Below are 25908 nucleotides of genomic sequence, written 5' to 3'. Positions count from 1 at the left end.
AGAAGCTCACTTGTTCATTTCTGTTAGATTTCATTGCTTGCATTTTTCCTTCTCTCTTCTTCTGTATATATATAGAATTGTATGAAAGTATTTGCTTTAATGTTGTAGTATCAATCATCTACACAAATTCAAAAGGGCTACAGACACTCATACTTGGAGAAGATATGATCAATCTTACTTGCAAATCTAGTACACCAGAGATCCCATTCGAACTTCCAAGAATCATAATCAACACATAAATAGTGATAAGCTAAAAGGAATCTACACAATTTAAGTCTTGAATCTTGATTACCTTAATTCAATCATTGATCCATCATGAAAAAATCCAAGCAAAATTCCAAGATACAGAAAAACGATAAGTGCTGACAATGCTAATGCTACAACAGAATCTACACAATTAAGTCTTGATTATCCTAAAAGATAACGGCAAACCAGTAACTATTGCTCTCGGAACTATTCTGTGAATCTGTCTCCTCGGAAGATTGAGCAATCAAGCCGGCACTGGACGAAACAAATAAAACAAAGTAAGAAATGAGTACAGATTAATGGTATTTTTGTGCAGGACTACAAGAATTAAAAATCGTGTGAGAGCGCTTCAAGACCTTTACTGTTTACAGTAGAAAAAGATGGCAAGTGATCATTAATAACATGTAATACCAGCTGCAATCAATGGCAAAATCTATAGTTTTACTTATTAGCTATGAAGGCCATAGACACTCAGAGTCTTCAATAGATTAGATGCTAAAATCAGTGAGTACCATAGGAGAGAGAATGCGTGACGAAACCTCAAAATTCATCAAGGTTTGGGAAGCAGATTACTTTTAGTGAATAGAGTGCTTTTTATCTCTTATCTCTACATTTACAAGCTGACTTCAATTTGTTAACATGATGCAGTATGAAGAAAATCACCCTTGCAAGACTAATATCAAACCTAAATTCAAGGCAGCAAACTTATGAAGTATTTATTCAAGATGTTGGAATCACATCAACCCATGGTAGACTTGAGTTACTTCTCCAATTAATGAATACGCATTGGATCGTGATATAATTAAATACAAGTACTAAATAGAAGTCCTAGAGATATACACATAAAAACAGAACACAAGGCATGATAGCTACAAGAATATCAAATGAAGTTGAAATACTTATAAAGGGCGAAAAAACAAGATGAAGACATACTGTATGTAGCAGTATCAATTTGTTCAGGGAGCTCCTTTATATCAACTTCAAACCTCTCTTGAACCTGTTCCGGAAAAAGGGCACCTTTTAAACCCAGAAGCTCTAAGAACCCATAGAAAGTGAGAAATGGCATGATGATATTTTACCTGATTGAGAACATCAGAATCTGATGCAGATGATACAAACGTAATAGCAAGCCCTTTGGTGCCAAATCGACCAGCTCGGCCCACCTGTAGTAACAGAAAATTCAATAAGGTGACCTGGTCCACAATCAAGTTATTATATTAAGCACATCAACTCTTAGAAAGGACATACCCTGTGTAGGTAGGTATCTGCAGAATCTGGCATATCATAATTTATAACAATGTTCACACGCTCAATGTCAATTCCTCTTCCAACTAGATCAGTTGCAACTAAGATTCTCTTCAAACCCTCTTTAAAACCTTTGTAGCGTGTTAACCTGAAAAGGGCAGCACAGAAGTCTATGATCAAATACTATGAAAAAATAGGACCAAATATATTCCATTGCAAATCTGCATTGGCATTAAAAGATAAACTTGCCTTTCTTCCTGAGACATTCCAGAGTGTATGCATATCGATGGAAAGTTGCACTCTACAAGCAACTTGTTTAGTTCGGCTGCCCGGCTGACACTTTTAACAAAAATGACAACCTGGTTGAAATCCAAGGCATCAAGAAGGTCATTTAACTTCCGGTTCTTCTCCAAATCTGTCAGCTTGATGTAATGCTGGAAAATAAACAAAAGAAACATAATTAAAAACTTTGCACTAACAGGCAAACAATAAACTATGCAGGTCACTGTACCTGTACAAGCCCATGAAGAGTCAATTTTGCTTCATCATCCACATAAATTTCCATTGGCTGCAAAAGGAGAAGGATAGCACACAAAGTTGAATCATAAGTTGCGGACAATCAATCAGAGGTGTGTAGCTTAAAATACATGAATATCCAAAGCCAATACAAATGCTTTTTCTAATGGCAGCCTCATTTTCTTATCCTATTGGATTATAGGATGAATGATGACCATATAGCATATAACTATATACTCCCTCCGTTCCATGTTAATAGAGTCATTTTTCTCTTTTGGGAAGTTCCTACATAATGGAGTCATTTCTATTTTTGGCAAAAAGTAATCTTCCATCTTACTTTTTTCTCTCTTCATCTCTCTTACTCTATTCTCTCTTATTCACCATCCACTTAACAGACTATTCTTAAACTCCGTGCCGAAAAGAAATACCTCAATTAACAAGGAACGGAGGGAGTAAGTAATAACAACCATAATGGCAAATACTTGACCTACTTGCATAATTATAGGCTCAACTGTTTGGTTTATGAGGATTCAAGGATATCCAATTACATTTGTTAACAAGTACTCAAATTCTGTTACATCCTCAAGCCTCAACCACCACCAATTCCCAGAGGTAATTGGGATCACAGAACATTAAGAGTGCTGCATGAATAGAAGTAAGTTGTATAACTAAGAGAAATAAGGTTAAAGAAAATTACATCTTGCATGAACTTCTTGCAAACTGGACGAATCTCCTTGCTCAGGGTAGCTGAGAACATCATCACTTGCTTGTCATGCGGGGTCATCTTGAAAATCTCTTGAACATCTCTTCTCATATCTAATAAAGAGTCACTGTTTAAGCATGATATCATAGTTGACTTATTCTAGAACTGTTTATAACTCGATCGAAAACAAACATACCAAGTGACTCGAGCATCTTATCACATTCATCAAGAATGAAGTGCCTCACGTTTTTTAAACTAAGATCCTTGTCTCTAGCAAGAGCTAGTATCCTTCCAGGTGTTCCGACAACGATATGGGGGCATTCATTCTTCAGCAAGTCCTTGTGGGTTTTAATGTTAACACCACCATAGAACACTGCAACTTTCAGATCAGGCAGATAGGTACTAAATCGTTCAAACTCATTGCAAATCTGCCAAAAAGCAAGATTAAGTAATTAGGGAGTTTGGCTTCCACATCAAGATGGAAATTTGCATTTGTTCACATGTATAATCTACTAAAATTGATGTCAAAACCATGAATGTGCATTATCCAGGGTACCTGATATGCTAGTTCTCTTGTATGACAGAGGACAAGGGCAGCTACTTGGCCAGAAACAGGTTCAATCTGTTGTAGGGTAGAGAGAACGAAGACAGCAGTTTTTCCCATCCCAGACTTCGCTTGGCAAATAACATCCATCCCCAGGATAGCTTGAGGTATACATTCATGTTGCACTGAGAAGTAGTACAAGGAAAAGCCGACGAACGAATCCTCAATCAGTAAAAAAGTTCTTCAAGAGTCGTTTTATTGAAAGTGGTTAACTAGACCAGTTTTTTAATGGAAATCAAGATAGTCGGATTAATTTTTACCTGAAAAAGAGGAAATAAACAGATGGTTAGTCAGTTTCATGTAAAGACAAGCTTAGACAGTACATATAAGGCAAAAAATTCATATGTGCATAATATGCTGGCAAGATTTTATCATTAAGGGACAACACAATGGCGTACATAAAAGGAAAGCCACAAACCAGAACAGGAAACAACTTATATCGGAAAACAAAGCCATAGATTGTCATGGAAGATTAAAAGTGATTAACCCTGCAAAGTCCTAGGTCAAGGTATTATCTTCAAATGCAAGGATGAAAAAGTATTCTGGGTGTTATCTCGATGCTTAGAAATATGGATTTTTTTGGTCAAGCAAACAGGTCAAGAAGGTAAGATAATTTTGGTGAACTGTTTGGAGAAAAAGAAACCAGTGACCCAAAAGCTAATCAATGTCATGCTATTTCATCTTTATTCGGAAAGTATTTATTTTGGTGAACTATTCAGAGTAAAATTCTACAGCGCTCCTGAAACTAACCACGGTCATGCTATGTCATCTCTATTTGAAATATGAATTTCAAGCAATGGACATGGTGCCCTACCTTCTGATGGATGCTCAAACCCAGAATCCACAATCGCTCGGAGAAGCTCTGGCTTCAGTAAAAAATCTCTGAAACCCGAGCTATGAATCCCTACATAACCCCTGCATTGACCAAAAGTATACATAAAAATACATTGAAAAGACAGGCCAGCAGCAAGAAAGTCACTTAGGGAGTAGACCAAGGTGCGTGGTATTGCAGTGAAATCAAGGGAAAACTATCAAAGAAAACAAAATCACCCTCAAAGCTACAAAATTAACAATGCCATTCTTTCGAACTTGATTATGAAATCTCGACCGACCATCTATCACTGGATTCCCAAATTAACATATCAGCTGGAGAGGGCAATTAAGGAGTTCTCAAAGCTCTGGTTCCAAAATTTTCAGATCTCCCACAAACTATGTGCCTAACGACTATAAGTCTCCACTAGACTCGATTCAACAAGCGACCCACACCCCTCCTTACCCAATCTAGTAAAAGTTTCGAGATTCATGCTTTTACAGATAAGTCAATAACCATTATTCAACATATACAGCTCATACTCAATCAAACAGAAACCAAACTTTCAAATTAGCGCAAAAAGCAATTACTTTTTGACGGTTTCCCCGGAAGGCTTTCCGTTGGCTGAGTCGGGGGCTTTCTCTTCTTCTTCCTCGTAGTCGAGCAGCTCTTCCTCGTAGACTTCGTTGTCTTTTACTTCGCCCATATTTCCCCTGTAAACGCAGAAATGAACAGCCTTCCGAATCTCAGCTCGAATTAACGAATTGAAATCCAATTTCAAGCCCAAAACGGAGGATGTGTGGTACTCGATGCGTACCTTGAATTGAAACCGCGTGAGATTTGATATAAAGAGATAGGGCGCGCTGGGAAAAGAGGGAGATAAACCCTAATGATTTTGGGGTTTTAAACTGCTAAGCGAGCTCCAACTCCAAGGGTGAAATTTCAACATTTTTATAATAATGGTATCGAATAATTAGATTTCCAATTGTGTACCATTTCTAATTTTTCAAATTTAAAAAACAATTTCAATTTTTCGTTGTTCAATTAATTAGATTTCCAATTGTGTACCATTTCTAACTACTATTTCAAATATTTAAAAATCCAATTTCAATTTTTTTTTCTTGTTCGGTTTAATTATATGCTTTTACTAAGTACTATAATGTAACTGTAATAGGGTAAATAATGATTTCAATAGATAATTAATTGCTATAAATTATTAAAAGGGGTTTTAACTATTAAAGTAATTATTTTTTATAATATTTTCGTAGTATCTCTCGAGTCCTATGAACTTAAAAAGTTAATAGAAAAAATAAATTCTTATAAAATCATTTTTCATATGGCATGGTGGTTGAGCCAGCACCGCCATCATGTCCGGCAACACCATCTCAACAACAATGTAGAGTGTTGATTCCCTAGCTAAGGGGTCGAGTTCATGTTGTGTTTTGACTACTTATCTTGTGCAATTCTACATCGCATAGTGTAGAAAAATACTCATTTTGATAATGAAGCGAGTGAGGCCGAGCTAGGAAGTTCAAATCGACAATAATTCAGATAGGCGATATCATCAATAGATTTCAAGAGATAAGCAATAGTGGCATGGGTGGTAGAACTTGGTTTTTTTTTATTCTTAGTCAATCAGTTAGAGGTTCAAGTCATTACTAAGGTATATAATTATTGATCATTGTTTTAAAAGCTCTGGGGAGAGAATTGAGCTAGAAAATGTTTAGAGACCTCGTGAAGAAATAGTTATGGCCAATGCCGAATGCGGTTGTTCTGCGTATAATATAATTTAGACTAAAAAAATATCATTGACACTATCGTTCCATTCTGTTGGCTTACTGGATTCATTTGAATCAAGGGGGGGACATAGAATGTTGAGTTGGATTTGGTTATTATAAACAATGTTGTTTTGATAGATTGAGTTGTTACTTTGACTTTCAATTTGTCACGTGAGTCTTGATTTAATCCAAAATAACACAAAGTTGTGATTTTAGTGACTAATTAAGTAACTTTCTTTATAAAAATAAATACTAACTACTAGTGAATAATTAAGTAACTTCTTTATAAAAATAAATAGCCACTAGTACCGTAGTACGTTGTTTCAAACTTCAATTTTTGGTTATACTAATATGTTTATTACTAGTATAATTCATTAACATTTTCGACAGTGTTTAGAAGCGAAGTATGGATTGCTCTTTCAAGGGTCGAGTTGGCTTGTTTTTCAGTTTATAGTTAGTGGTTATTGCGATTCAAGATTTTTAGTTGAATAGTTTATTTTTCAAAAAATATATACTATAATATTATACTCCTATATAGGCAAAATAAGGAATAAATATTGAGAATGAGACACTATGCTCGCTGTTATAGAAACCCTTATTTGATTGATTAGAAGAAAAAAAACATGCAATTGATGAGGTAATTAAGTAAGTAAATAAAATAACTAGTAATTCATAAGTTCTTCAATCATTTGCAATGCAATCTTCTCCTCTTCATCCCTCTCGTCCACAGCACCACCACTCCGTTCGTCATTCACGTTCTCCTTCTTGCCGAGCTCAATGGTCATGACCCACTTGGCTTCGGATTCTGACCCGGCCCGTTTCTGCCAGACTCCGATGTGGGAGCTCTCGTTGTCGAGCCTGAGGCACGTCACGGAAGGCGAGGGCGATTTGCAGCATTTGCGAAGCTTCTCGCTGATAATGGACGAAGAAGTCGGCAACTCAGTGCTGCCTCTTTCTTCAACGCTTGCCGGAACCGGGAAGTTTGTTTTGGCATTTCTGCCGCTCATCAGCACCGCCGCCTCGTCGTACGCCCTCGCCGCCTCCACCGCCGTCTCAAAAGTCCCCAGCCACACCCTCCTCTTCCTGCACATGCATATATATTCTAATAATATTATTTGATATACTATATACATTTTTCATTATTTGAGCAATATTCCTTGACGAAATAGGCACCAAGATTATGAAATTAATTCATTTTTACTATAAACAAAAAAGACGAGAAATCAAATACTCCCTAGTTGAGATATCAGTATATAAGAATCTCGAAAAACGTACAGTAATGGGTGGCGGATCTCGGCCACCCAAGAGCCCCAATGCCGCTGTCGGACTCCTCGGAACTTTGTCTTCTGAACCATGGCGACTAAATTTGATCAATTTTGTGTGTGAGAAAAATGAGAAAAGTCAAGCAATTTAAAGTGAGGTGAATGCAATTAATTGGAGTAAGATTTATAACAATCCAGACAAGAATGAATTTACTAGGCCAGCTTAGAGGAAAACTCACTTTTCCTGTGGGGGGGGGAATATCTTTTAAAGATGTAAGTGAAATTTATCACTCCATTTCATTGTTTCATCGATATCGTTACGGATTGATGATGTAAAATTATTTATTACTCCGTATCTTATTTTTTTACTTTTGACAGGGGATATGTGACATTGGTATAAATTATAATGAAGTATAGACTCATTTGTTGTACATTTAAGCCCTACATATGAGTTTATAAATTATTACTGGCGTGACAAATTATTTATTCTAACAACTGTCGAGCACATATATTGACACCTATGGTGAAAGTTTTCTTCCAAAGATATAAAGTAGAAAGGAACTTTCACTATTAAGTACGCAATTATCTTAATTTGAAAATGTGAATTTATCTTAAACTTTCATACAATTAAAGACACTCTTCATAATTGCTTTTCTTATAAAGATGACTCTTTGAAAGTGGGTAGACTTTACATTTCTCAAAATGTTTACACACATTTAGTGATTGAGTCTTTCATTATATTGAGTTATTTTATACTCCTATTTTATGATTTTTTTCATACAAAAATAGAGATGATAAAAAGACATGTTAGGAATATTATAGCACTTGTATATAATATGCCACGTGTATTGAGTTTGAACATCACTAAACCATTTTGGGTAAAATTAATGTTGTAGGAGTATTTTATTTTCAAAATGTGACTTATCAGTAGGGCTGGGGAAAAATACCGAAATACCGAAATACCGGCCTTATCGTATCGAAAAAATACCGAAAATACCGAATTTTCGGTATACCGTGACTTTCGGTACGGTATGATACCTTACCGAAAGATTCCGGTAAGGTAACGGTATGAATTTTCAAATACCGCGGTATACCGCTGCATACCGAAATTCGGTATATACCGTAAATTAAGGTATATACCGTAAACTAAGGTATATACCACAAAAATATAAACACAATTATATATAAAAATATATTTTATATATTTTTAAATTATAAAATCTATCATAAAATATAAATATAATTATGAATACATTATATTTAATTTATTTTTAAAATTATAAAATATAAATAATATTCTAGAAACTTTAATTTTTTATTTTAATTGATGTTGAAAGTCAGGTATACTGTAAAAGTAAGGTATACCGAACTTCGGTACGGTATATCGAAAATGAGATACGGTATTGGTATGGAAATTCGTCATACCGAAAATAAGGTATATCGAAGTTCGGTATACCGAAAACTTTGGTAAGGTAAAGGTATGACTTTTTCGCATACCGTATTTACGGTAAGGTATACGGTATGGTGGTTTCGGTAAGGTATACCGTACCTACCCACCCCTACTTATCAGTACATAGGAGTATCAATAGCAATTGCGAGTTATCCACATCCTAATTATAGAAAATAAAAACTCCAACTTATTTGACATGTGACATGTGCCAAGCAATTTAATATCAAAATTATGGTATTACTATTAATTTGGTCCCAAGAGTACTGGACATAAATAGAAACGTACCAATGTGTTTTATTGTTCAAATGACGCCAATTTTCAACATTATTTGGCGAATTAATGGAAATGGTTTCTCCTTTTTAAAGCCAAAGTAAAGTAAAATGTTTATCCTAATTATTCGAACTAAAATTTTATTAACCTTGAATTATTTTACCAGCAAGATCCAAACTCAAGCAAAAAAAAAAGTTCAAATCCTATTAAATGAAAAAAAGGAAAAATATGTCTTCATATATAGGAGCTGAATTAGGAAAAAAAAGGGTTTCAACTGTTAAGTTTTAATCATGATCAAATAATTTAATTAAATTATTAGCTTTTAAATCCTACATAAAGAAGAGGCCGGGCCCAAAACAGTACCACATCGGACCCCCTAAACGGATAGAGTTCAACAATTAAGATAAATAATTAGCTAATAAATTGCAGTCTGCAGTGGGGTTTGTACAGTTGGCTGCACTTTGTTTACATAATTGCGCGTAATTAAAAAAACGTTGTATTGTATTGAATCTATTGATGCTTTGCTGTGCAGTTGTACTGCTTTGATGGACAGCTGGGTGTTAATTCACTCCATAATTGGAACAAATTAGGATATTTAATACTCACAAGAGTGATATGTCATGTCCATTTACAGAGACTTAATTTACTCCCAATTACTGTTTTTTATTTTTTATTATTTTTTAATTTTTTTTTGGAGTGGTGGCTTACCAAGCTAAAAATTTGATATTCGTATAGTTATATCATCAAATTTTGTACTACTATATTTTATGGACATTCTCGTGCATAAATCTATACCCGATGAAACATAACAAAATAAACTTGAAATTTAGTATATACTATTGTTACCATCCGTGCTATGCACGGGATAAAATTTTTTCAAGTAATGAAGATATATTAACAACTAAATGTATTAAAAAAGAGATATAAAGTAAATAATATAAAAATATATATACATATAAGAATATAAAATAATGCTAAAGAGTATCTATAACATTATAAACAACACCAAAAAAGAAATTTGTACTTCTATCAAGATACTGTATTGAACCATTTCATATTCAGTAGTATATGATTTTATACAATTTTAATATCTAATATGAGTGTAGTAATAAATAAAAGAAATAACAAAATAAGATATGCGTGGATTGAAAAAGAATAAGATATACGAATAAAGGAAAATATACACTACATCCAAAAGAAAAATAACAAATAATTTGAAAAAATAAATAGTTTTAAATTTCAAATTTGAAATGCTATCAAAACTCAAATATACTTGACCCTGAAACTAATCCAATGAAATCAAGAACTTGTTTACCTCATCAATAACGTCCAATGTGGGAGCAAGTACAACACGATCTTGCAAACAATTGCTCAAGTCTTCGAGATCCATATAAGAAGAATAAATCTATGAAACAATGATTTTAAGAGAATCTTTCAGCATTAAACAAAACAATATCGGAATTTCAATATTCACTTCACTGAATTAAAACATGTATAGTTAATCCTAAAAAAATCAAGAATATTAAATAGTTTCTTTACCATATAGTAGTTTGAACGGTTCGAAGGTAATTCTTTTCTTCCCAAGAATAAAAGAAATTATTACATCAAAATTTCCGTAATACTAATTATTTTGAATATAACTATTAGAGCATCCGCAATGCATGGGTTCCCGGGATGTTAGCAAGCATAGATCGTATGACTGGGAGTGGAAGAACTGTCCGACGCTCGGAAGGGGGCCTACACGACCGGCTACAAGTCAAAGAACCCCACGATAATCCTCGAGGCCGACTGGGACACGCCGTGGATCGCATGCGTATTTTGGGGTAGCCGGGTCGAACAACGACCTCAACGTCCCGAACTCGTCTCCCCTCTTCAACGAAGGCTGGGTGTCGGTCCGGCCGCCTCATCGGGCCAACGCAACCAGATGATATGGGCTACTACTTGGCGATGGGATATACCTCGGTGGCCGGTCTTTGTGAAGACGATCCGACAAACAAGTGATGAAAAGAAGGCCTACTTTGCGCAACGACGTGAGTCGGCGCAAGGACGGGAGCGCGATTTGGTGTGCTCCGCCTGAATGGGCGGCAATCAAGGGCCCAACGCTTTGTGGGATGTCGGATGCGTTTCCGAGATAATGTACGCCCGCATTATCCCGCACAACATGATCGTCGAAGACGAAGGCGCACAACTGACTAGTTGGGCAAGGACGATGAAGCCGGTCCAAGCCACGAACGGCCACCCCTAGTGTACGCCGTGGCCCTCTCGATGAAGCCGGCCGACTCAAGGAATTTGCTAACATGCGCCAAGTGGATGCTCATATTCAACTCGAAAAGGATATAATTGAAGAGTTGTGGGCACGGAGACTGCATGACGATAGTTTTTTTTCTTTATTATGCATGTACTTTTTTTTTTTTATCTATGTAACTTTTAAAATGCAATTAATGAATTTTCCATGTACACGTGTCTAAAATTAATTCCGTATTTTAATCGTACTTTAATTAAAGTAAATGTAGTATATTTTGAATTGTTTTTAATTGCGGTGGCCTATGGCTGGCGCTAAATCTGACATGGCAGGTGGTTTTTTTAGTGTTGCTGACGTGGCAGAGGAGAGAATGGCTGGCCTATGGCTGGCCTATGCACCATTGCGGATGCTCTTATCATTGAAATTTTGAGACAAGAATTAGTAGTAATTACTCACTTTTCACTACTTAATGGGCTAGGCCCAACTAAAAAAAGCAGAAGTAAAGAAATTGAATCATGCTATAGTATTTTGTACCCCAAAGTTCAATAACAATTGAACTTAGACTGTCTCCAATGGCGGACGTCCCGGTAGGACGTCGCCGTCGTCCGACCGGACGTCCGCCGTAGTAGGTGGAAAGGGCGCCCACGCCCGTCCCGAATGCCCGTCGGATGGCCTCGCCCCTCGCATCGACGTCCGACCGGACGTCCGCCACTGTGGCGAAAGTCGGACGTCCGCAATTTTTAATTTTAATTTTTTTAAAAAAAAAAAATTCTATAAATAGGGCTCTCCCAACTTCATTTCATTCACACCACTTGTGTTGACAAGTTTCTCTCTCTAACCTCTTTTTTCAATTATCTATAATAATAGCGAGTAGTCGTGCGGGTGGTAATGGCGGAGGCGCTAGTGATAGTGATGGTGATAGTGATGATGAATTGGATCTCGTTGTGCAAGAGGCGATTGATCGATTGCTCCGGCAAAGGCGGGACCAGGCGGCGGCGGCGGTACCTCGGCCGATCCATCGCCGACGGCATGTACCCCGGGACCACATTGCTGCACATATTCGGTTGTATGAGGACTACTTTGCTCCGCAACCGCGTTTTGGGGATGCCTTATTCCGCCGACGTTTTAGGATGCATCGTCCTCTGTTTATGCATATCGTTGGTGCTTTAGAGAGAAGGTACGAGTTTTTCAGGGTCAGGGAGGATGCGGCTGGCAAACCCGGACACACACCAATACAGAAGTGTACGGCCCGCAATCAGTGTAACTCGGCGTACGGAGGCCCGGCCGACATGTTCGATGAGTACCTCCACATCGGGGAGTCTTCGTGGCCGTCGAGTGTCTGCGTTGGAGTTTTGCGCGGGCGTTAGATCGATATTCGGGGATCAGTATCTTCGGCGTCCGAGCCCCGAAGACTGCGCAGCGGCTGATTAATATGCACGGGTCAGTGCACGGGTACCCTGGAATGTTGGACATCATCGATTGTATGCATTGGGAGTGGAGGAACTGCCCCGCCGCCTGGAAGGGATACACACTTCCGGCTTCAAAGCCAAGCATCCCACGACGATCCTTGAAGCTGTAGCTGACTACCGGCTGTGGATATGGCATGCTTATTTTGGAGTGGCCGGGTCGAACAACGACATCAACGTCCTCCGGTCGTCGCCCCTGTTCAACGATCAGTGCAATGGCGTTGGTCCCGCCATCAGTTTCGTCGCCAACGGCAACAAGCACAACAACATGGGATACTATTTGGCGGATGGAATATACCCAAACTGGCCCGTCTTTGTGAAAACGATCAAACATGCGATCGGGCCAAAGAAGTCCTACTTTGCGACCGTGAGGAGGCACACGCGCAAGGATGTTGAAGCGCACATTTGGTGCGCTCCGAGTCGATGGGCGATGGTGAGGGGTCCGGCACGGCAGTGGTATATTCCCAACATCGGCGACATCATGTACGCGTGTATCATTTTGCACAACATGATTGTCGAAAGTGAAGGGGACGAACTGACTCAGTGGACCAGCGAAGATGACACGGGTGCCGGTCCAAGCCACGGCGTGGCCATCGCGAATGTGAACATGGGGGTACCTCATGGAGAGGTTGAGCGGTTGCGCGCATTTGCCGACATGCGGCAAAGAAATGCCCATATTCGACTTCAGGAGGATATCATCGAAGAGGTTTGGACGCGAAGGGGTGGACGTTGATGTTGTTGTTTTCTTTTCTATCTACTATGTATTTTTTTTTTTGAATGATGTATGTTTTTTTTTAATGAAATATTCGTATTTCCCGTTCGTATTCGTGTCGAATTTTAATTCCGTGAATTTTAATTTTAATTGTGAATTAATTTAATTGTGGGAAGGGCTAGTGGAAGTTTTAGTGGGAAGTCCTAGTGCAGTGGGAAGGGCCAGTGATATGATAGTGGAATGGAAAGGGCTAGTGCTGACATGGCAGACAGTTTCTGTGAGAAGGGCTAGTGGAAGTCCTAGTGGGAGGGGTGCCACCGAAGACACCTTTGGTTACCTCAAAAAATATTGTTTCGGCTGCAGAATGCATATTTAAAATTGTTTTGGTATGTAATGAGTCGGCAAAAATAACTTGCATAGTGGTGCACTTCAAAAAGTGTAAATTATATATGCACTGATACAGGCTTTTCATATGTCTTACAATGATTATTATGCTCATTATAGATAATATTGACAATCTTAGCATAAACTACACGTATACTTGATTGCACAAAATAAAATTAAAAAACTAGACATGAATTTGACGATTCACAAAAAAAGTTTGTTGGTCTATATAGATTTCATGTTGTGTCATTGCTTGGAATCAATTCTACACATATTCCCAACAAAGAAAGAAGCTCGTAATCGAAAATTTTGCTCCATAGGATACTCGTATCCAATTAAATATAGTATTTTATTTGTATCTTTTCCAGGTAATCCTTAAACTATAATGCTTATCTTCTCTGGGTGGGCTTTTATCTCTTTTATATTACTTCAATCATACTACTTCATAAACTATTATATTTACAACTCATCTAATCGTTTTATTTTGTGAATATTTCAGAATTTTGTTTGGAAGAATATTTAAAAAAAATAAAATTCAGAAGCGTGTGGGGCAACATGGAATTCTAAATGAATGAATCAGGTGTTTTATATCCATTCATTTCAAATCCACCAATGTGATCTCTGAATTAAATACTCCACTACTAGTAGTATAAACAAAAATGAAGATAATATACTCTATAAATTATAAAACTCATTTCAATGAAAGAAAAATGAAAAATCCAGAGTTGGACTTTTTAATGAAGTAATTACGATTTAATTACTCAATCACTTGCTTACTTAATTACTAACAATTATTAATTCAGCAGTTCGGCAGCCCATTTGCTTTTCGACTGCAATTACAAATTCAATACAAAAAGAAACGTAAAATGCTCTTATTTTAATCCCATCTTCACTGAAACCTCTCTTTATGGGTAAATCTCATCCAAGTTGGGGGTGAACTTCTTTCCCATTTGCAATTTATGCACTGTATAAGTTCATGAATTCAGTGAAATTTCAGGGGTTTGTGGAAAATTTGTGCCATCGATGTTAATGTTGGGGTCCCTTTTACGAATCGGATCAATTGCAGCTTGGGTTTTGCATATTATTGCTTGCATGGGGTAAGTATCCATATTCTCTGATTTTTTCTTGCAAAGTTTGTGTTTATTGTTGAATATCTCTGATTTACCTTTTGTGGATTATGTGGATAAGGTGTTATTGTTATGGTTTGTTTTTATTTGGCATATGTGAACTAGCTGTTTCAATTTTTTTTGTTGATTTTCAGTTTAGAAATAGCAATAACTCTTAAATGTTTGATGCCATATGATTTGTTTTGAATGATTTTAGGTGGTAGTATTAGATAAAATGGTGTGAGAGATTGAAGCTTGATGATAGATGTGTCTACCTTGATTTGGTGCATCCAGATGCACTGTACATTTCCCTAATTAAACTCTAATTGATGATTGCTAAACCCTAATTAGGGATTGATGAACCCTAATTGGAAAGTGTGCACCTAAAATCCGGATGGATAGGAGTTTTTGTCTTTATGTAAAAGGGTCACAGTTTTGTGCTAATGTTGTGGGTGTTGAAGCAACTATTTCAAGTTTGTGTTAGATTTGATATTCACATATTATTGAAGCTGTAGGATGGTTGAGTCTCAAAGTCTTTGCAATGGATTTGGATATTTCATGAATCAGCTGTTAATATGTGTTGGTTTTATATTATGGCATTTTGAACTGTATGATAGTAGTGATTGATTTATTACAATTGAAACAGAGCAGTGGTTGTCTGGGGAGTCATGTCAGGCCCAAACTGAATTCCTCACTTGATGAATTCAAAGGGAAGAATAACCACGATTGGAAAAGTACAAAAACTACTCTATCGGAAGATTTTTGGACCACTAGCAATTGTAATATGGAAAATACTGCTTTGCAGTCTTGTGGAAGCATCTCGTCTACCAGCACACTTACTCAGGTATATGATGCCCATGGTGCCGGATGCTCGAGCACGCCTTCTGAATTTGTAAATCATGGTAAGCATGCCGTCTGATTCCATGTTAAAATCACGGTCTTGTTGGTATGTGTATTTGTGTGCTCGCCTGTGAGTGTGAACTCCTTTTGTTTTCTTTATGTTTTTAGCTACTTGCCCATTGTTTTGTTGTTCTAACCCATTTTCTGCACTGGATGAGGGTTGTCTCTATTTCTTAAAAAGGCAGAATATTCTCCTTCCAATTCATAGATTTTGTCTATTTTCTACATTTTGTGGATTTTGGATAAGTTAATCTTATGTGGAGAAGCTCCGGCTACAGGTCTAATTCTCTGGAACCAGAATAGACAGAAATGGGCCTTGGATAAGAAGCCCGAGAGTCGGGCACAACAGCTTCGAGAGCCCAAGTTAAGGTGTGGTGATTTCCTATAGCTGCATTCTTACTGTTTGTTTTAGAGGAGGTAATGAGACCAAGCAAGCATGGAGAAATCAAATAACCTATAAATTGAATAAATTACTACTAGCACCTTATACATGATCTTCATATTCATGGCTAATGGAATGAAGATGCATTTACTTTGCGTGATAAGATTAGATTGATAAAACGTATGTTTGAGCATCTGAGGATTATTTAATCAAACAAAGTCCAAAGTCATCACATAAATCCATCAAAGTGAATAGCAGATTAGCACATATATAGCTATCATATCACTTAGACACCCCCTAGAGTTCCTTATTAGGATCATTTCTATTACTTCCTATGACTCGCCCTGTGTTGTTGTTAGTGCTTAGTAGGCTGGGCCACAGTTTGGTCGACCCCGTAAAATATGGGCTGGGCCTTGGAAAAAAAGGCCCAGAAAACCTTGGGAGAGACCAAATTCGACCCTGCCTGGCTCATACCCGGCTGGGCCTTATTGCACCATCTTTCTATAATTTTCATTGTTGAACTTTTTCCTGAAAAAAACCACGATCTTGCAGTTGGAACGCAACATACGACAGTTTGCTCAGCAATAACAAGCCATTCGACAAACCTGTCCCGCTTGGTGTAAGTTTCTTTCCCTGCATCCCAAGTAATTACAGCATGCCGAACCTATAATCTCACTGTTATGACTGTTAAACTGGCAGGAAATGGTCGATTTTCTAGTAGCGGTTTGGGAGCAGGAAGGAATGTACGATTAAGAAACTGATTCCCAGGTGATTGTTATGATTGTGGATTTCAGATTATGTCTTCCCTCTTGCTGTAAACCAGAATTTTAGCAGTTTCTTGGTCTTTTGTTGAACAAGAACCATTGTACTGCATCTGATCATAACATTGTTGAATATCATTGGCTTATATAAAGATGAAGAATCGTTTCTCTTGCTTTTATTATGAAGCTCAAATTCTATTATATTGTAGTTAGATTATTTTCTACTACTTTGCAACAACATTAATGGTGTTGTGGAGGTTACAAGTACAATTTGTTGCTGATAGTCTGCATTACATGAATTCTTGCTTGTTTTTAAATTAATGACATTTTTGCAAAATGAGCTATAATTCATGGCAACATGATGACATATTTGCAGAAAGAAACAGAATTCAGTTCATGGCTAGATAGATAGAGATAGACAGTATGTATACATCCTTATTTGACACACATGTTTCATCCCAAAGCAAACACTTAACGAACTTCAACTTCCTTAACATCCTTGTGTGCCTTTTGAGCCTTAGGTATGACTATATTGAGCACCCCATCCTTCATCTCCGCTTTGATTTCATCAAGCTTTGCATCCTCCGGCAGCATCAGGCTCGTGTTGTAGTAACCATAGCTGCTCGACGACCAAGACTCGTCGTCAGAGTCGTGTTCCTCCTGATCATTGTGCTCTCCTCGTATGCTTAGAACCCCATCCTCCACTGTTATCTTCACCTCATCCTTCCCCACCCCCGGCATCTGGTACCGGAGCCTGTAGCTGTCGTCGTGCTCCTTCGCCCGCCCCAGCATTTGTGGCGGAGCTATGTTCTCCAACAGCCTGTTTATGTTCTCTGTCGCTTGGACCAACGCGTTCCCCACTCCCGAAGGAAACATATCTGCACATTCAATATTACCAATAAACTCAATATCTTAATCTAAATTCATACAGAATTGCATGTTTTTTAACTTCATTGACGTTTGATCATGTCGAAATCCAAGTTCTTTCTTACCCCAAAGAGCAGGGACGAAGCCACGGGTGTCTCTCCTCCACAGGTTGCCGCCTCTCCGGCCCCTCCGCCTCGAAGAGAGCTTGGGCTTCTTGCCACCCTCTTGCACAGCCACCTCATGGGCCCCGGGTGCCTTCTCCTCCGCAGCGGTGGAGAGCCCCCGGAGAAACTGAGAAGCCAATCTCTGCTTCTCCGGGGGAGTGGTGGCTGTGACATTTTTGGCCAACAAGGAAGCAGAGTATGAGGCCCTTTGTTGCAAATTCTTGAGAGCTAAACGTGCCAATGCCATTGTTGAACGCAAACTTAGAGAAAGATTGATGAATTCTTGATTTTTCAAACTGCGATTGTTGTTGAAGTTGAAGGGGGTAATTAATTAAGAAAGATTTATAAAGGAAGGGGCGGTTTCTAGGAGGTGGTGGAAAAAGATGAGAAGATTCATGTTTATTCTTTTCTTCATCATTTATGCCGCAGAGTTTTCCAGATTGTTCAAGCTAATTTCCATGCCACGTAGTCATAAATAAAAGATCCTCAAATTATTTTACGATTTGGAATTTTGTCATAAAAGTGTCAATTTTACAAAATGTGTGAAACTCAAATAATGATCAAAACTCATCTTGTGGTTAAGTTCAAAAAATACACCTTGCAAAAGCGTAAATCACATAATGATCAAAATTAGTAACTTAGTGTAATTTTATAGTAATTTTCTAATTAATAAAAAAGATGTATCAATCGATTTCGTTGATCATATTCATATCTATGCGTGTGATAATTTCAGTAAGGTTGTAGTATGAATACTATATAAGAATCATGATTAATGTACAACTATATGGTCGCTTTCCACCAAAATTTGGTTAATGAGTACAAGTTGTGTACCAATATCTTCCTCAATCAGTTGTGACAAAATTTGTATTCCTCGATCTATTCACACGAGTTATACTTTTCAGTTTCAGAAACTTCAATATTTCTGGGCAGACTTATTGCTTTATAATTCCCCAGCCTAGTAACTTTATAAAATGACAAAATAAATCAGAACCCAAAGTTAGAGCATACGAAAAGCTATGTGTTATGTATCGTTGCAGCCTAATTACTGTGCATATACTTTTCTAATCAAAGTAACTATTAGATTTATTACATACACGACCAGATCTAAACAGATTTGTGAAGGGACAAAGGAAAGCATACGTGATACTTATAAATTATAGTACTACTATAATTTATCAACAGAAATAAACTTGAAAAAAAAAGAATTTGGTTAAGGACCAATATCCATATTTAACATCTATTTATATGAGAGAAGAAAAATACTAACTTCACTTGATTCAAAAATACATCAACTTTTACCATTTTTTCGTTCCCTCAAACACTTTTGGCAGAATAGAAGATAAAATAGCAATCAAAACATTGGGGTTTTTATTATATTACAATAACTTGACATGATACAATCTATATCTATATACTAATATAAAAGCCGAGTTTTGGGCATAGTTTTGAATATTTATTAATTTTGGGTATTATTGCAATTAATCTAAATTTAATTTTAGATGCAAATTTTAAAGCGACAGTTTCGCATGTATTATAAATGTAATCCACGATAACAAAAAATTAATTTTTCCCAATATGCGTTTAGGAATTTGACCAACTTAATTGTCCTTGAACGTTACAAATTTTTCAAACTTAAATTGAATCAACCGTGCATGTCTTTTTTGCAAATATTTGCATGGAGTAATTATTAAATCAATGTGATGCCGTTGCACAATTGAAATTAATATTAGTTAATGCTTATAATGCCTAATTATTGCCCCGCTTTGCTTCATATGTATATTTAAATATCGAGTCCTCATTTTCAACCTCCAATTTTATGGTCATTTTCTTTCTAAGTTTTCTCTTTTGTTCTTTTCTTATTTGTTTATGCTTTCTAATTAGGTTTATTCGTGTTTATGTCTTCTTTTAGAGTTCAGGGATTCTGCTTTGAATACAATTGATATGTCACTGGAAGAAAAAAGCGAGCAACAAAAGGATGGAGTTTTGCATGGCAGCAGTCTTTGTATTTTTTAAAGGTATTATTTTTTCTATTATCTAAATTTTATTTTGTTATCCTTTGAATGTGCAAGGCTTAATGCAAATAAGCAAGCACTCCATGTCGACAATAATGAAAAATGAGCGTTTAACGGCAAGGTCTTGCAAGGTCAGTAGTTGGGATAACAACACAAATAGGATTTGTTCAATGTTCATCCATGATGTTGATATAATGCTCATATCTTATTGTGTTTTCGTTTCTTATCAATACTTTATATGTTTGAAAATCTTTTATAACCATCATTACTTGTGAATTCAGGCATAATCTTATTTAAGCGTGAAGTAGAAGATGGAGGCGCTACAAGCGTGAAGAAGAGGAAGCTATCATTTTTCTTTTAACCTGATTGACTCTTTTAAATAGAAATAGGTCAATTTGGTAGTTAACTTAATTCAGTTAGTGGGTTTCAATATAAATTAGCGCAATTTATTTAATTCAATCTATATTTGTATTACTGTATTCGGCTAAATTATTTAATGCTAAGAAATTATGTAGAAGGTTTTAGTTCTTAGAATTTTGGGTTTCCATAATTTTCTATATAGATTTTGGTTTTGAGTTTTAGCATATGGAATTGGATTTCCATTTATAATATTTTGAAAAAATAGGGAATTAGATGCAATAAAAGGTAATATTACTTTTAAATATTACTATATATTAAAATCACATAATTTACATAAATAAATAGAGTTAAATTATTTACTAAATATCTTTCAAGTTTCAATGTATTTCTGTGTGACGAATAAAGAGTACATGTTATATGGATATCTTATTTAAACGTACGAAATATATCAAAAAAAATGTTGGAGCAATATAGAAAAATTAAGAAAATAGGTATGCAAAATAAATATAGAATGACCTCTACTGATAAATTGAGTATATGAATTTATGAAATTTAAATTCTTAATTTTATGTAATTAATATACAAATTTTAATTTAATTTAATTAATTTTAGGTTTATTACTCATACACAATATTTGTGTGTTATATACTGAAGAATTTCTTAAATTTATTACTATTTTTTTGTATAAGAATAAATTATTATTGCATACATATTTATTTATATTAATTTCTTTATAGCATGTAGGTATTGCTTAAATTTTTTAAGATTTAGACAAATATATAAATTTATAATCCGTGCATAGCACGGGTGTTACACTAGTAACCATAATTTCCAACTCCTATAAAAAATTGTGCATTTTAACTTCAATTCGAAAGATTGTTTACTGAATCGGAAAACGATGAAAATGAACAATTAGATGTTCTATTTTTGGGTTTTATTGATTAGTGAATGCATACAACAACAATTTAGTATTTTGTAAAATACAAAATACAGCGTTACATGTAAGATTTTCTTCTATTTTTATTATGGAAAAATTGGATATAATTTTAAATAAGAATTAAGAAAATGAACAGGTGCAGCTTTTTTCACGTTAGGAAGTTCAGTTCTCTCTGCATTTCTAACTGCAAAGCAAAATAAGAGGACTTAGAACTTAGGAAGCGTCTCCGACATTAATTAAAACTTGCAGACAGAAAAAAATGTGCATTCAAGTAAAAAAGAAGTAGACATACAGTGGTAAAATATTGAGTGAATTTTTTTACTTTATTAGTTTCTGATTTTAGAGTACTAGCAGAAGAGACTTCATTATTGTTAGTACTTAGTACAAGCTATCTACATCACGGTATGAACTGAAAACTCCCATTAATTTTCTAATTATTTATTTTAATTATATCTCAAATTGAGAACCTCTTATTAAAGAGCAAGTTAATTAATTATCAAGATGCCTTCTCTTTCAGTGTGCATGCTCGAAAAGCCGGCTTCCAATAGTATTTATTTTACCACATAGTACAACAGCTTCAACTGATTTATGATTCCAATTTATTAATTACTAGTTCTTGTTAAACAACTAACATATATATATGTACGGATAGAGGATAGAGTGAAGATTCTATACTGGAAATACTCCATCAGGTACAAAAAATGCTATGTGAGGCTATTTAAGTAAATTTATATAGACTTCCATGCACTCTATATATATTTATATTGTCATAAAACCTAGCTCAATTTATTTATCTGTTTCAGGCTCAGCTGTCAGCACACACTTATGGCAATATCAACAACTTACACCTTTGCTGCACTGCTATTATCTATCTTCTTCCTTTCTCTGCCACTCCAATCAGGTAACTCCTTTAACTCAAAATCTCTTCTATGATATAGTGAGATTATGCATCTCATGAGTGAATAGTGCAATGGTGATTACATATGTGAGGATTTTTTAGTGTGAATTTGTATATATATATATGATATTCAGGTGGGATAGGGATGGGGGCATCAATGGATGATGAGGTGAAGAAGGAGATAAAGATGGGGTTGGGATCAAAACCCCCTGCTTGCCTGAATAGATGCATGAGTTGCAGGCCATGTGTGGCAACCCTAGCAATACCATCCCAATCCCAAAAGAGGAGCCCCTTCATCTATGTCAAGTTCTCTCATGCTCAAGATGACACCTATTATCTTCTCTCTTGGAGATGCACCTGTGGGAACAAACTCTTTCAACCCTGATACTCAAATTCTATATTTATGTAATGTAATTCTTCATCAACTATATTTGTCTATATATGGTTTCTTCATACATGAACATCACCCATAAGGTTTCTTGATTTTATCTTGTTTATTTATATTCTTCTGCTTTCTTTCCCAATGATATGATCATTCATCCTTCACAGTTCACATTATAAGAGAAATCTAAGTGCATTATTACATTGTTTTTGGTTCATTAAATTCAGATAAGATGAATATGTGGTAGCTGTTAGGTAACACGGAATTCATTATTAGTTTGTTCATTTTAGAAAATTTTGTTTATGGTTCATTCATTTCGCGGGTGTCAAACATATTGTACAGAAAATAGTAATGAACTAAAAACAAATTAGTAGGAGTAATAAATTATGTGTTATCCAACAATAAACTTGTATGTTTTGATTCTGCATTTAAAATTAGTTGTGAATATATGTACAAATATAAATTACATACTCCATATCTCATCAACTTCTTCCGTAAATCTTTTAACAGAAAGATCTTTCTTTGAGGCCCAATTTGAGGCCCATTATCTTGGTAATACAAAATCTTAACCACCAAACACCACATTGAAAGAGACTGAGAAATCTGCTACAACCATGACGTCTTCCCCCTTTCCGATTACCGTTACCCTTAAGCACCACCGTCACCGTCGCCCTTCGCCGCCGAAACACTATGTCTCAGCTATCACACCAAACCATTTCATGAGTTTCCGCTCACCTTCCTCATTTTCAAATAATCTCCACCCTTCATTTCCCTTCTTCAAGCGCAATTATCGCTTCCACCGTTGCTGCGCCACTAATTCGCCATCCGAACCGCCGCCGGAGAATCAGATACCTCCAGGTAGTATCATCACAATTTAATATGATTTCGAAATTCGGTCTCTCTCACATACGCATGGCTGTATATAGAAAACACACAAATTGTCATTTTTTGAGAGGGTAGTCATTAATTGTATACTTATTTGGGGCTATTGTTAAAATTGAATGACAGTGTTGGTTTAATTTAGTAATCAGTAGTTAATTGGTTGATTTTTGTTAATGTTCTGTAAGATATTCTGATTTATGAAAGCAAATTTGAGCCTACTTTCTAGCATTTGGATTGACGAAATGAGGGCTGCGATAAGTTCTTTGGTTAACTGTTGAGAACTTGAGATGGAGGAAAAAACGCCCGAAAATCGTAGACTCCATTGTTTAGGTGGTAGAAATGATTGATAAATTCACCATGCTCTTCCAATACATATTCCCTGGATTAACTTCCACAAGTAATCCCACAAAATGGATATTTCTGTCGGTGCCTAACCTGTTATAGCCCAACATACGATGCCATCAGCGCCTTGAAACTTTTGTGGTCAGGATCATGTGATTTGTGGTTGAGTGTAGGATTTTGATGGTCGACTGTCGTAGGCCTGCTTAAGAAACATAAAACCGTCTCTCTTTAAAAGCATTCGTCGCCTTGTGTGTAATATGGTTACAGTAAGTCTTGATTTCCATATAGTGTTCGATTTTTCTGCCTAAGATGGGATCTTAGACATTCTATAAACTCTTGAGAGTAACTTTCTGTAGGCCAATTTTACACTGAAAAAATCATATTGCTTCTTTTGGAGCTAGTGTCGTGAAGGTATTTGCATGTTCCTCTTGTACAAAAGCAATTTCTCAGAATTTTCTTCAACATTCTACCTGATACTAATGATTTGAATCATGCTTGTAGGAGATCATATCATTCTCCGTCCTTTCAAACATTGAATGTATACAGTTTCACTTGACAATGTCTTGATTACCATGTTCCGTATTATCACGTGCTACAAACAAAATGTTCGGTTATCAAATTGTAGGCTCTTTTATGTTGATGGTGCCATTTCCTTAAAAAAAAATCTAATTCCTCAAGGGTATAACTTTTGATATGTTTATCAGGTGCATCACCGAAGGATACTCTGCAGATTTTCTTTGCTGTGCTATTCTGGATGTCCCTTTTCTTCTGGTCTTGCGCATGGGATCGAGGGAATAGTGGCAGATCAGACAAGGGCCCTCGATTTAGGAAATAACTCCATTAGGTTGTGTTGTGGATATACTTATACAAGTTAGCATAGAATGGGGATATTGAGTGGTAGGACTATGAGCAGTCAGATTTGAGGTTACAGTATAATGATATTATAGTATATTACGAAGCTGAGGTTAAAGATCCACCAAATTTATTGTTTTTACCTTTGCTTGAACGTGATCTTAAATACTCCATTTGTCTCTGGCATTGCCATTGTATGCATATTTCAGAAAATAACAGCAGCATAAATTGCCGTTATTCTGTCACCTTACCTTTATCCAAAAGGAACGAAATGGACATGATTTTTTCTCTTCTTTACTTTTTGATTTTCAACAAGGTAATGCTCTGGTTTGGAGATTCTTTATCCAAAGTAATGCCATGGATCAAGGAACATATTTTGGAATTTTGGATGGTGATCTTGATCTCAGGCACTAGCTCTGGCTTTAGACTTATTGGTGACAAATCTGGGGGTGATCAAGTTACCAAGAAACGAACAAGAGGGGGCCTCGTATTCAGCACTTTATCAGGTAAAATGCCTTATTTTTAGATGTACTTATTATACTGCAAGACTATAGTTATTTATGATTTACTTGTATCCTGTGAAGTTCTCACTTGGTAACAATCTTGACTGATTTTATTTGTCATGACCTCATTTTCATTGCCTATATAGTGTTCAGCTAATATCTCCTCTTTGATGTTGGACGGTTTTGTTGGTTTGGAATGATAGTGATGTCATTATTGGTGCACAACTTCATATCTCATGAATAATTTGCATCACTAGTAGCTGCATTTTGGAAGCCAGCAAAAATCTTCATCAATTTGTAATGATATGTTTATCTCAGTTCAATTCTCCACCAGAAATAGGAAAGAAACAGAATTCGGGAGGCCCGTCATCTCAGGTATAGCTGAAATATCATTGGTTTAGTCTTGTTTTCATTATTTTTGAATCTATTGAATAGTAGAAGTGAATATTTGATGCTCTGATTCGGTCCACAACTGGGATTCTATCTGGATAATAATACATGTCGAATATTTGATACATGGTATTTATGTGGATTCTATCTCATCAAATCATTGTTGAACATTTGAGACATCTGCTGGATATTTTGTATCAACCATAAACTATTTTTAAATATCAGTCTTATAATAAAACAGTTATTTTATGTCTGGGTCAGTTGTTTTCTAAGGTCCCGACCAGACCCCGTCCACGATCGATTTGATAAAAAATTCGAACCAACTTGAACATACTTTGGTAAAATCATTTTCTTCTTAAATCACTAGTTTTTAGAAATGCTGGCAGAGTTAAAAAAGAATTTAGGATTTTGGCATTTATGGCATGAGGTTCATTGAGTAAAACTTTTTTAATCACTTAGCAAGTGCACGAAAATGGTTAAT

At 36.1% G+C, this 25908-nt stretch overlaps 6 protein-coding genes and 1 long non-coding RNA gene across 9 annotated transcripts; 4 read left to right on the top strand and 3 right to left on the bottom strand.

The window, feature by feature from the left end:
• Positions 1 to 262: 262 nt before the first annotated feature.
• LOC125188375 (DEAD-box ATP-dependent RNA helicase 15-like) lies at positions 263 to 5077 on the bottom strand. The gene is made up of 12 exons (XM_048085175.1): positions 4943 to 5077; positions 4716 to 4838; positions 4129 to 4229; positions 3267 to 3439; positions 2907 to 3138; positions 2705 to 2823; positions 2003 to 2059; positions 1741 to 1925; positions 1495 to 1639; positions 1326 to 1409; positions 1180 to 1243; positions 263 to 501 (listed from the first exon to the last, which is right to left on the bottom strand). The coding sequence occupies exons 2-12, from the start codon at positions 4829 to 4831 to the stop codon at positions 491 to 493; spliced, it is 1287 nt and encodes a 428-aa protein (XP_047941132.1). The 5' UTR covers positions 4832 to 4838; positions 4943 to 5077; the 3' UTR covers positions 263 to 490.
• Positions 5078 to 6510: 1433 nt separating this feature from the next.
• LOC125191376 (ethylene-responsive transcription factor WIN1-like) lies at positions 6511 to 7355 on the bottom strand. The gene is made up of 2 exons (XM_048088922.1): positions 7179 to 7355; positions 6511 to 6986 (listed from the first exon to the last, which is right to left on the bottom strand). Exons 1-2 carry the CDS (start codon positions 7256 to 7258, stop codon positions 6566 to 6568), a joined length of 501 nt encoding a protein of 166 aa, XP_047944879.1. The 5' UTR covers positions 7259 to 7355; the 3' UTR covers positions 6511 to 6565.
• Positions 7356 to 14400: 7045 nt separating this feature from the next.
• On the top strand, positions 14401 to 17017 carry LOC125190102. 3 transcript variants are annotated; one of them, XM_048087297.1, is made up of 6 exons: positions 14401 to 14431; positions 14687 to 14786; positions 15442 to 15697; positions 15974 to 16064; positions 16630 to 16696; positions 16777 to 17017. In XM_048087297.1, exons 1-6 carry the CDS (start codon positions 14427 to 14429, stop codon positions 16828 to 16830), a joined length of 573 nt encoding a protein of 190 aa, XP_047943254.1. In that variant the 5' UTR covers positions 14401 to 14426; the 3' UTR covers positions 16831 to 17017. The 3 variants fall into 3 exon arrangements, with proteins under 3 accessions (XP_047943254.1, XP_047943255.1, XP_047943256.1); XM_048087298.1 differs by lacking the exon at positions 14401 to 14431 and adding an exon at positions 14458 to 14600 and having other exon boundaries at positions 15447 to 15697; XM_048087299.1 differs by lacking the exon at positions 14401 to 14431 and having other exon boundaries at positions 14472 to 14786; positions 15447 to 15697.
• A 190-nt stretch (positions 17018 to 17207) lies between these two features.
• LOC125190101 (26.5 kDa heat shock protein, mitochondrial) lies at positions 17208 to 18233 on the bottom strand. The gene is made up of 2 exons (XM_048087296.1): positions 17831 to 18233; positions 17208 to 17716 (listed from the first exon to the last, which is right to left on the bottom strand). The coding sequence occupies exons 1-2, from the start codon at positions 18114 to 18116 to the stop codon at positions 17310 to 17312; spliced, it is 693 nt and encodes a 230-aa protein (XP_047943253.1). The 5' UTR covers positions 18117 to 18233; the 3' UTR covers positions 17208 to 17309.
• A 1179-nt stretch (positions 18234 to 19412) lies between these two features.
• On the top strand, positions 19413 to 20358 carry LOC125186268. The gene is made up of 2 exons (XR_007170398.1): positions 19413 to 19884; positions 20163 to 20358. It is a non-coding gene; the product is annotated as an uncharacterized LOC125186268 (long non-coding RNA).
• A 1634-nt stretch (positions 20359 to 21992) lies between these two features.
• LOC125186515 (EPIDERMAL PATTERNING FACTOR-like protein 5) lies at positions 21993 to 22559 on the top strand. The gene is made up of 2 exons (XM_048082887.1): positions 21993 to 22079; positions 22211 to 22559. Exons 1-2 carry the CDS (start codon positions 22004 to 22006, stop codon positions 22459 to 22461), a joined length of 327 nt encoding a protein of 108 aa, XP_047938844.1. The 5' UTR covers positions 21993 to 22003; the 3' UTR covers positions 22462 to 22559.
• Positions 22560 to 23029: 470 nt separating this feature from the next.
• LOC125187393 lies at positions 23030 to 24779 on the top strand. The gene is made up of 2 exons (XM_048083978.1): positions 23030 to 23316; positions 24387 to 24779. Exons 1-2 carry the CDS (start codon positions 23073 to 23075, stop codon positions 24515 to 24517), a joined length of 375 nt encoding a protein of 124 aa, XP_047939935.1. The 5' UTR covers positions 23030 to 23072; the 3' UTR covers positions 24518 to 24779.
• Positions 24780 to 25908: the final 1129 nt, after the last annotated feature.

The sequence above is a fragment of the Salvia hispanica genome, chromosome 5 (genome assembly GCF_023119035.1).
Source record: "Salvia hispanica cultivar TCC Black 2014 chromosome 5, UniMelb_Shisp_WGS_1.0, whole genome shotgun sequence".
Taxonomy (NCBI): domain Eukaryota; kingdom Viridiplantae; phylum Streptophyta; class Magnoliopsida; order Lamiales; family Lamiaceae; genus Salvia; species Salvia hispanica.
Note: the sequence above shows the minus strand (reverse complement) of the source record. Positions and strands in the feature narration are given on the sequence as shown.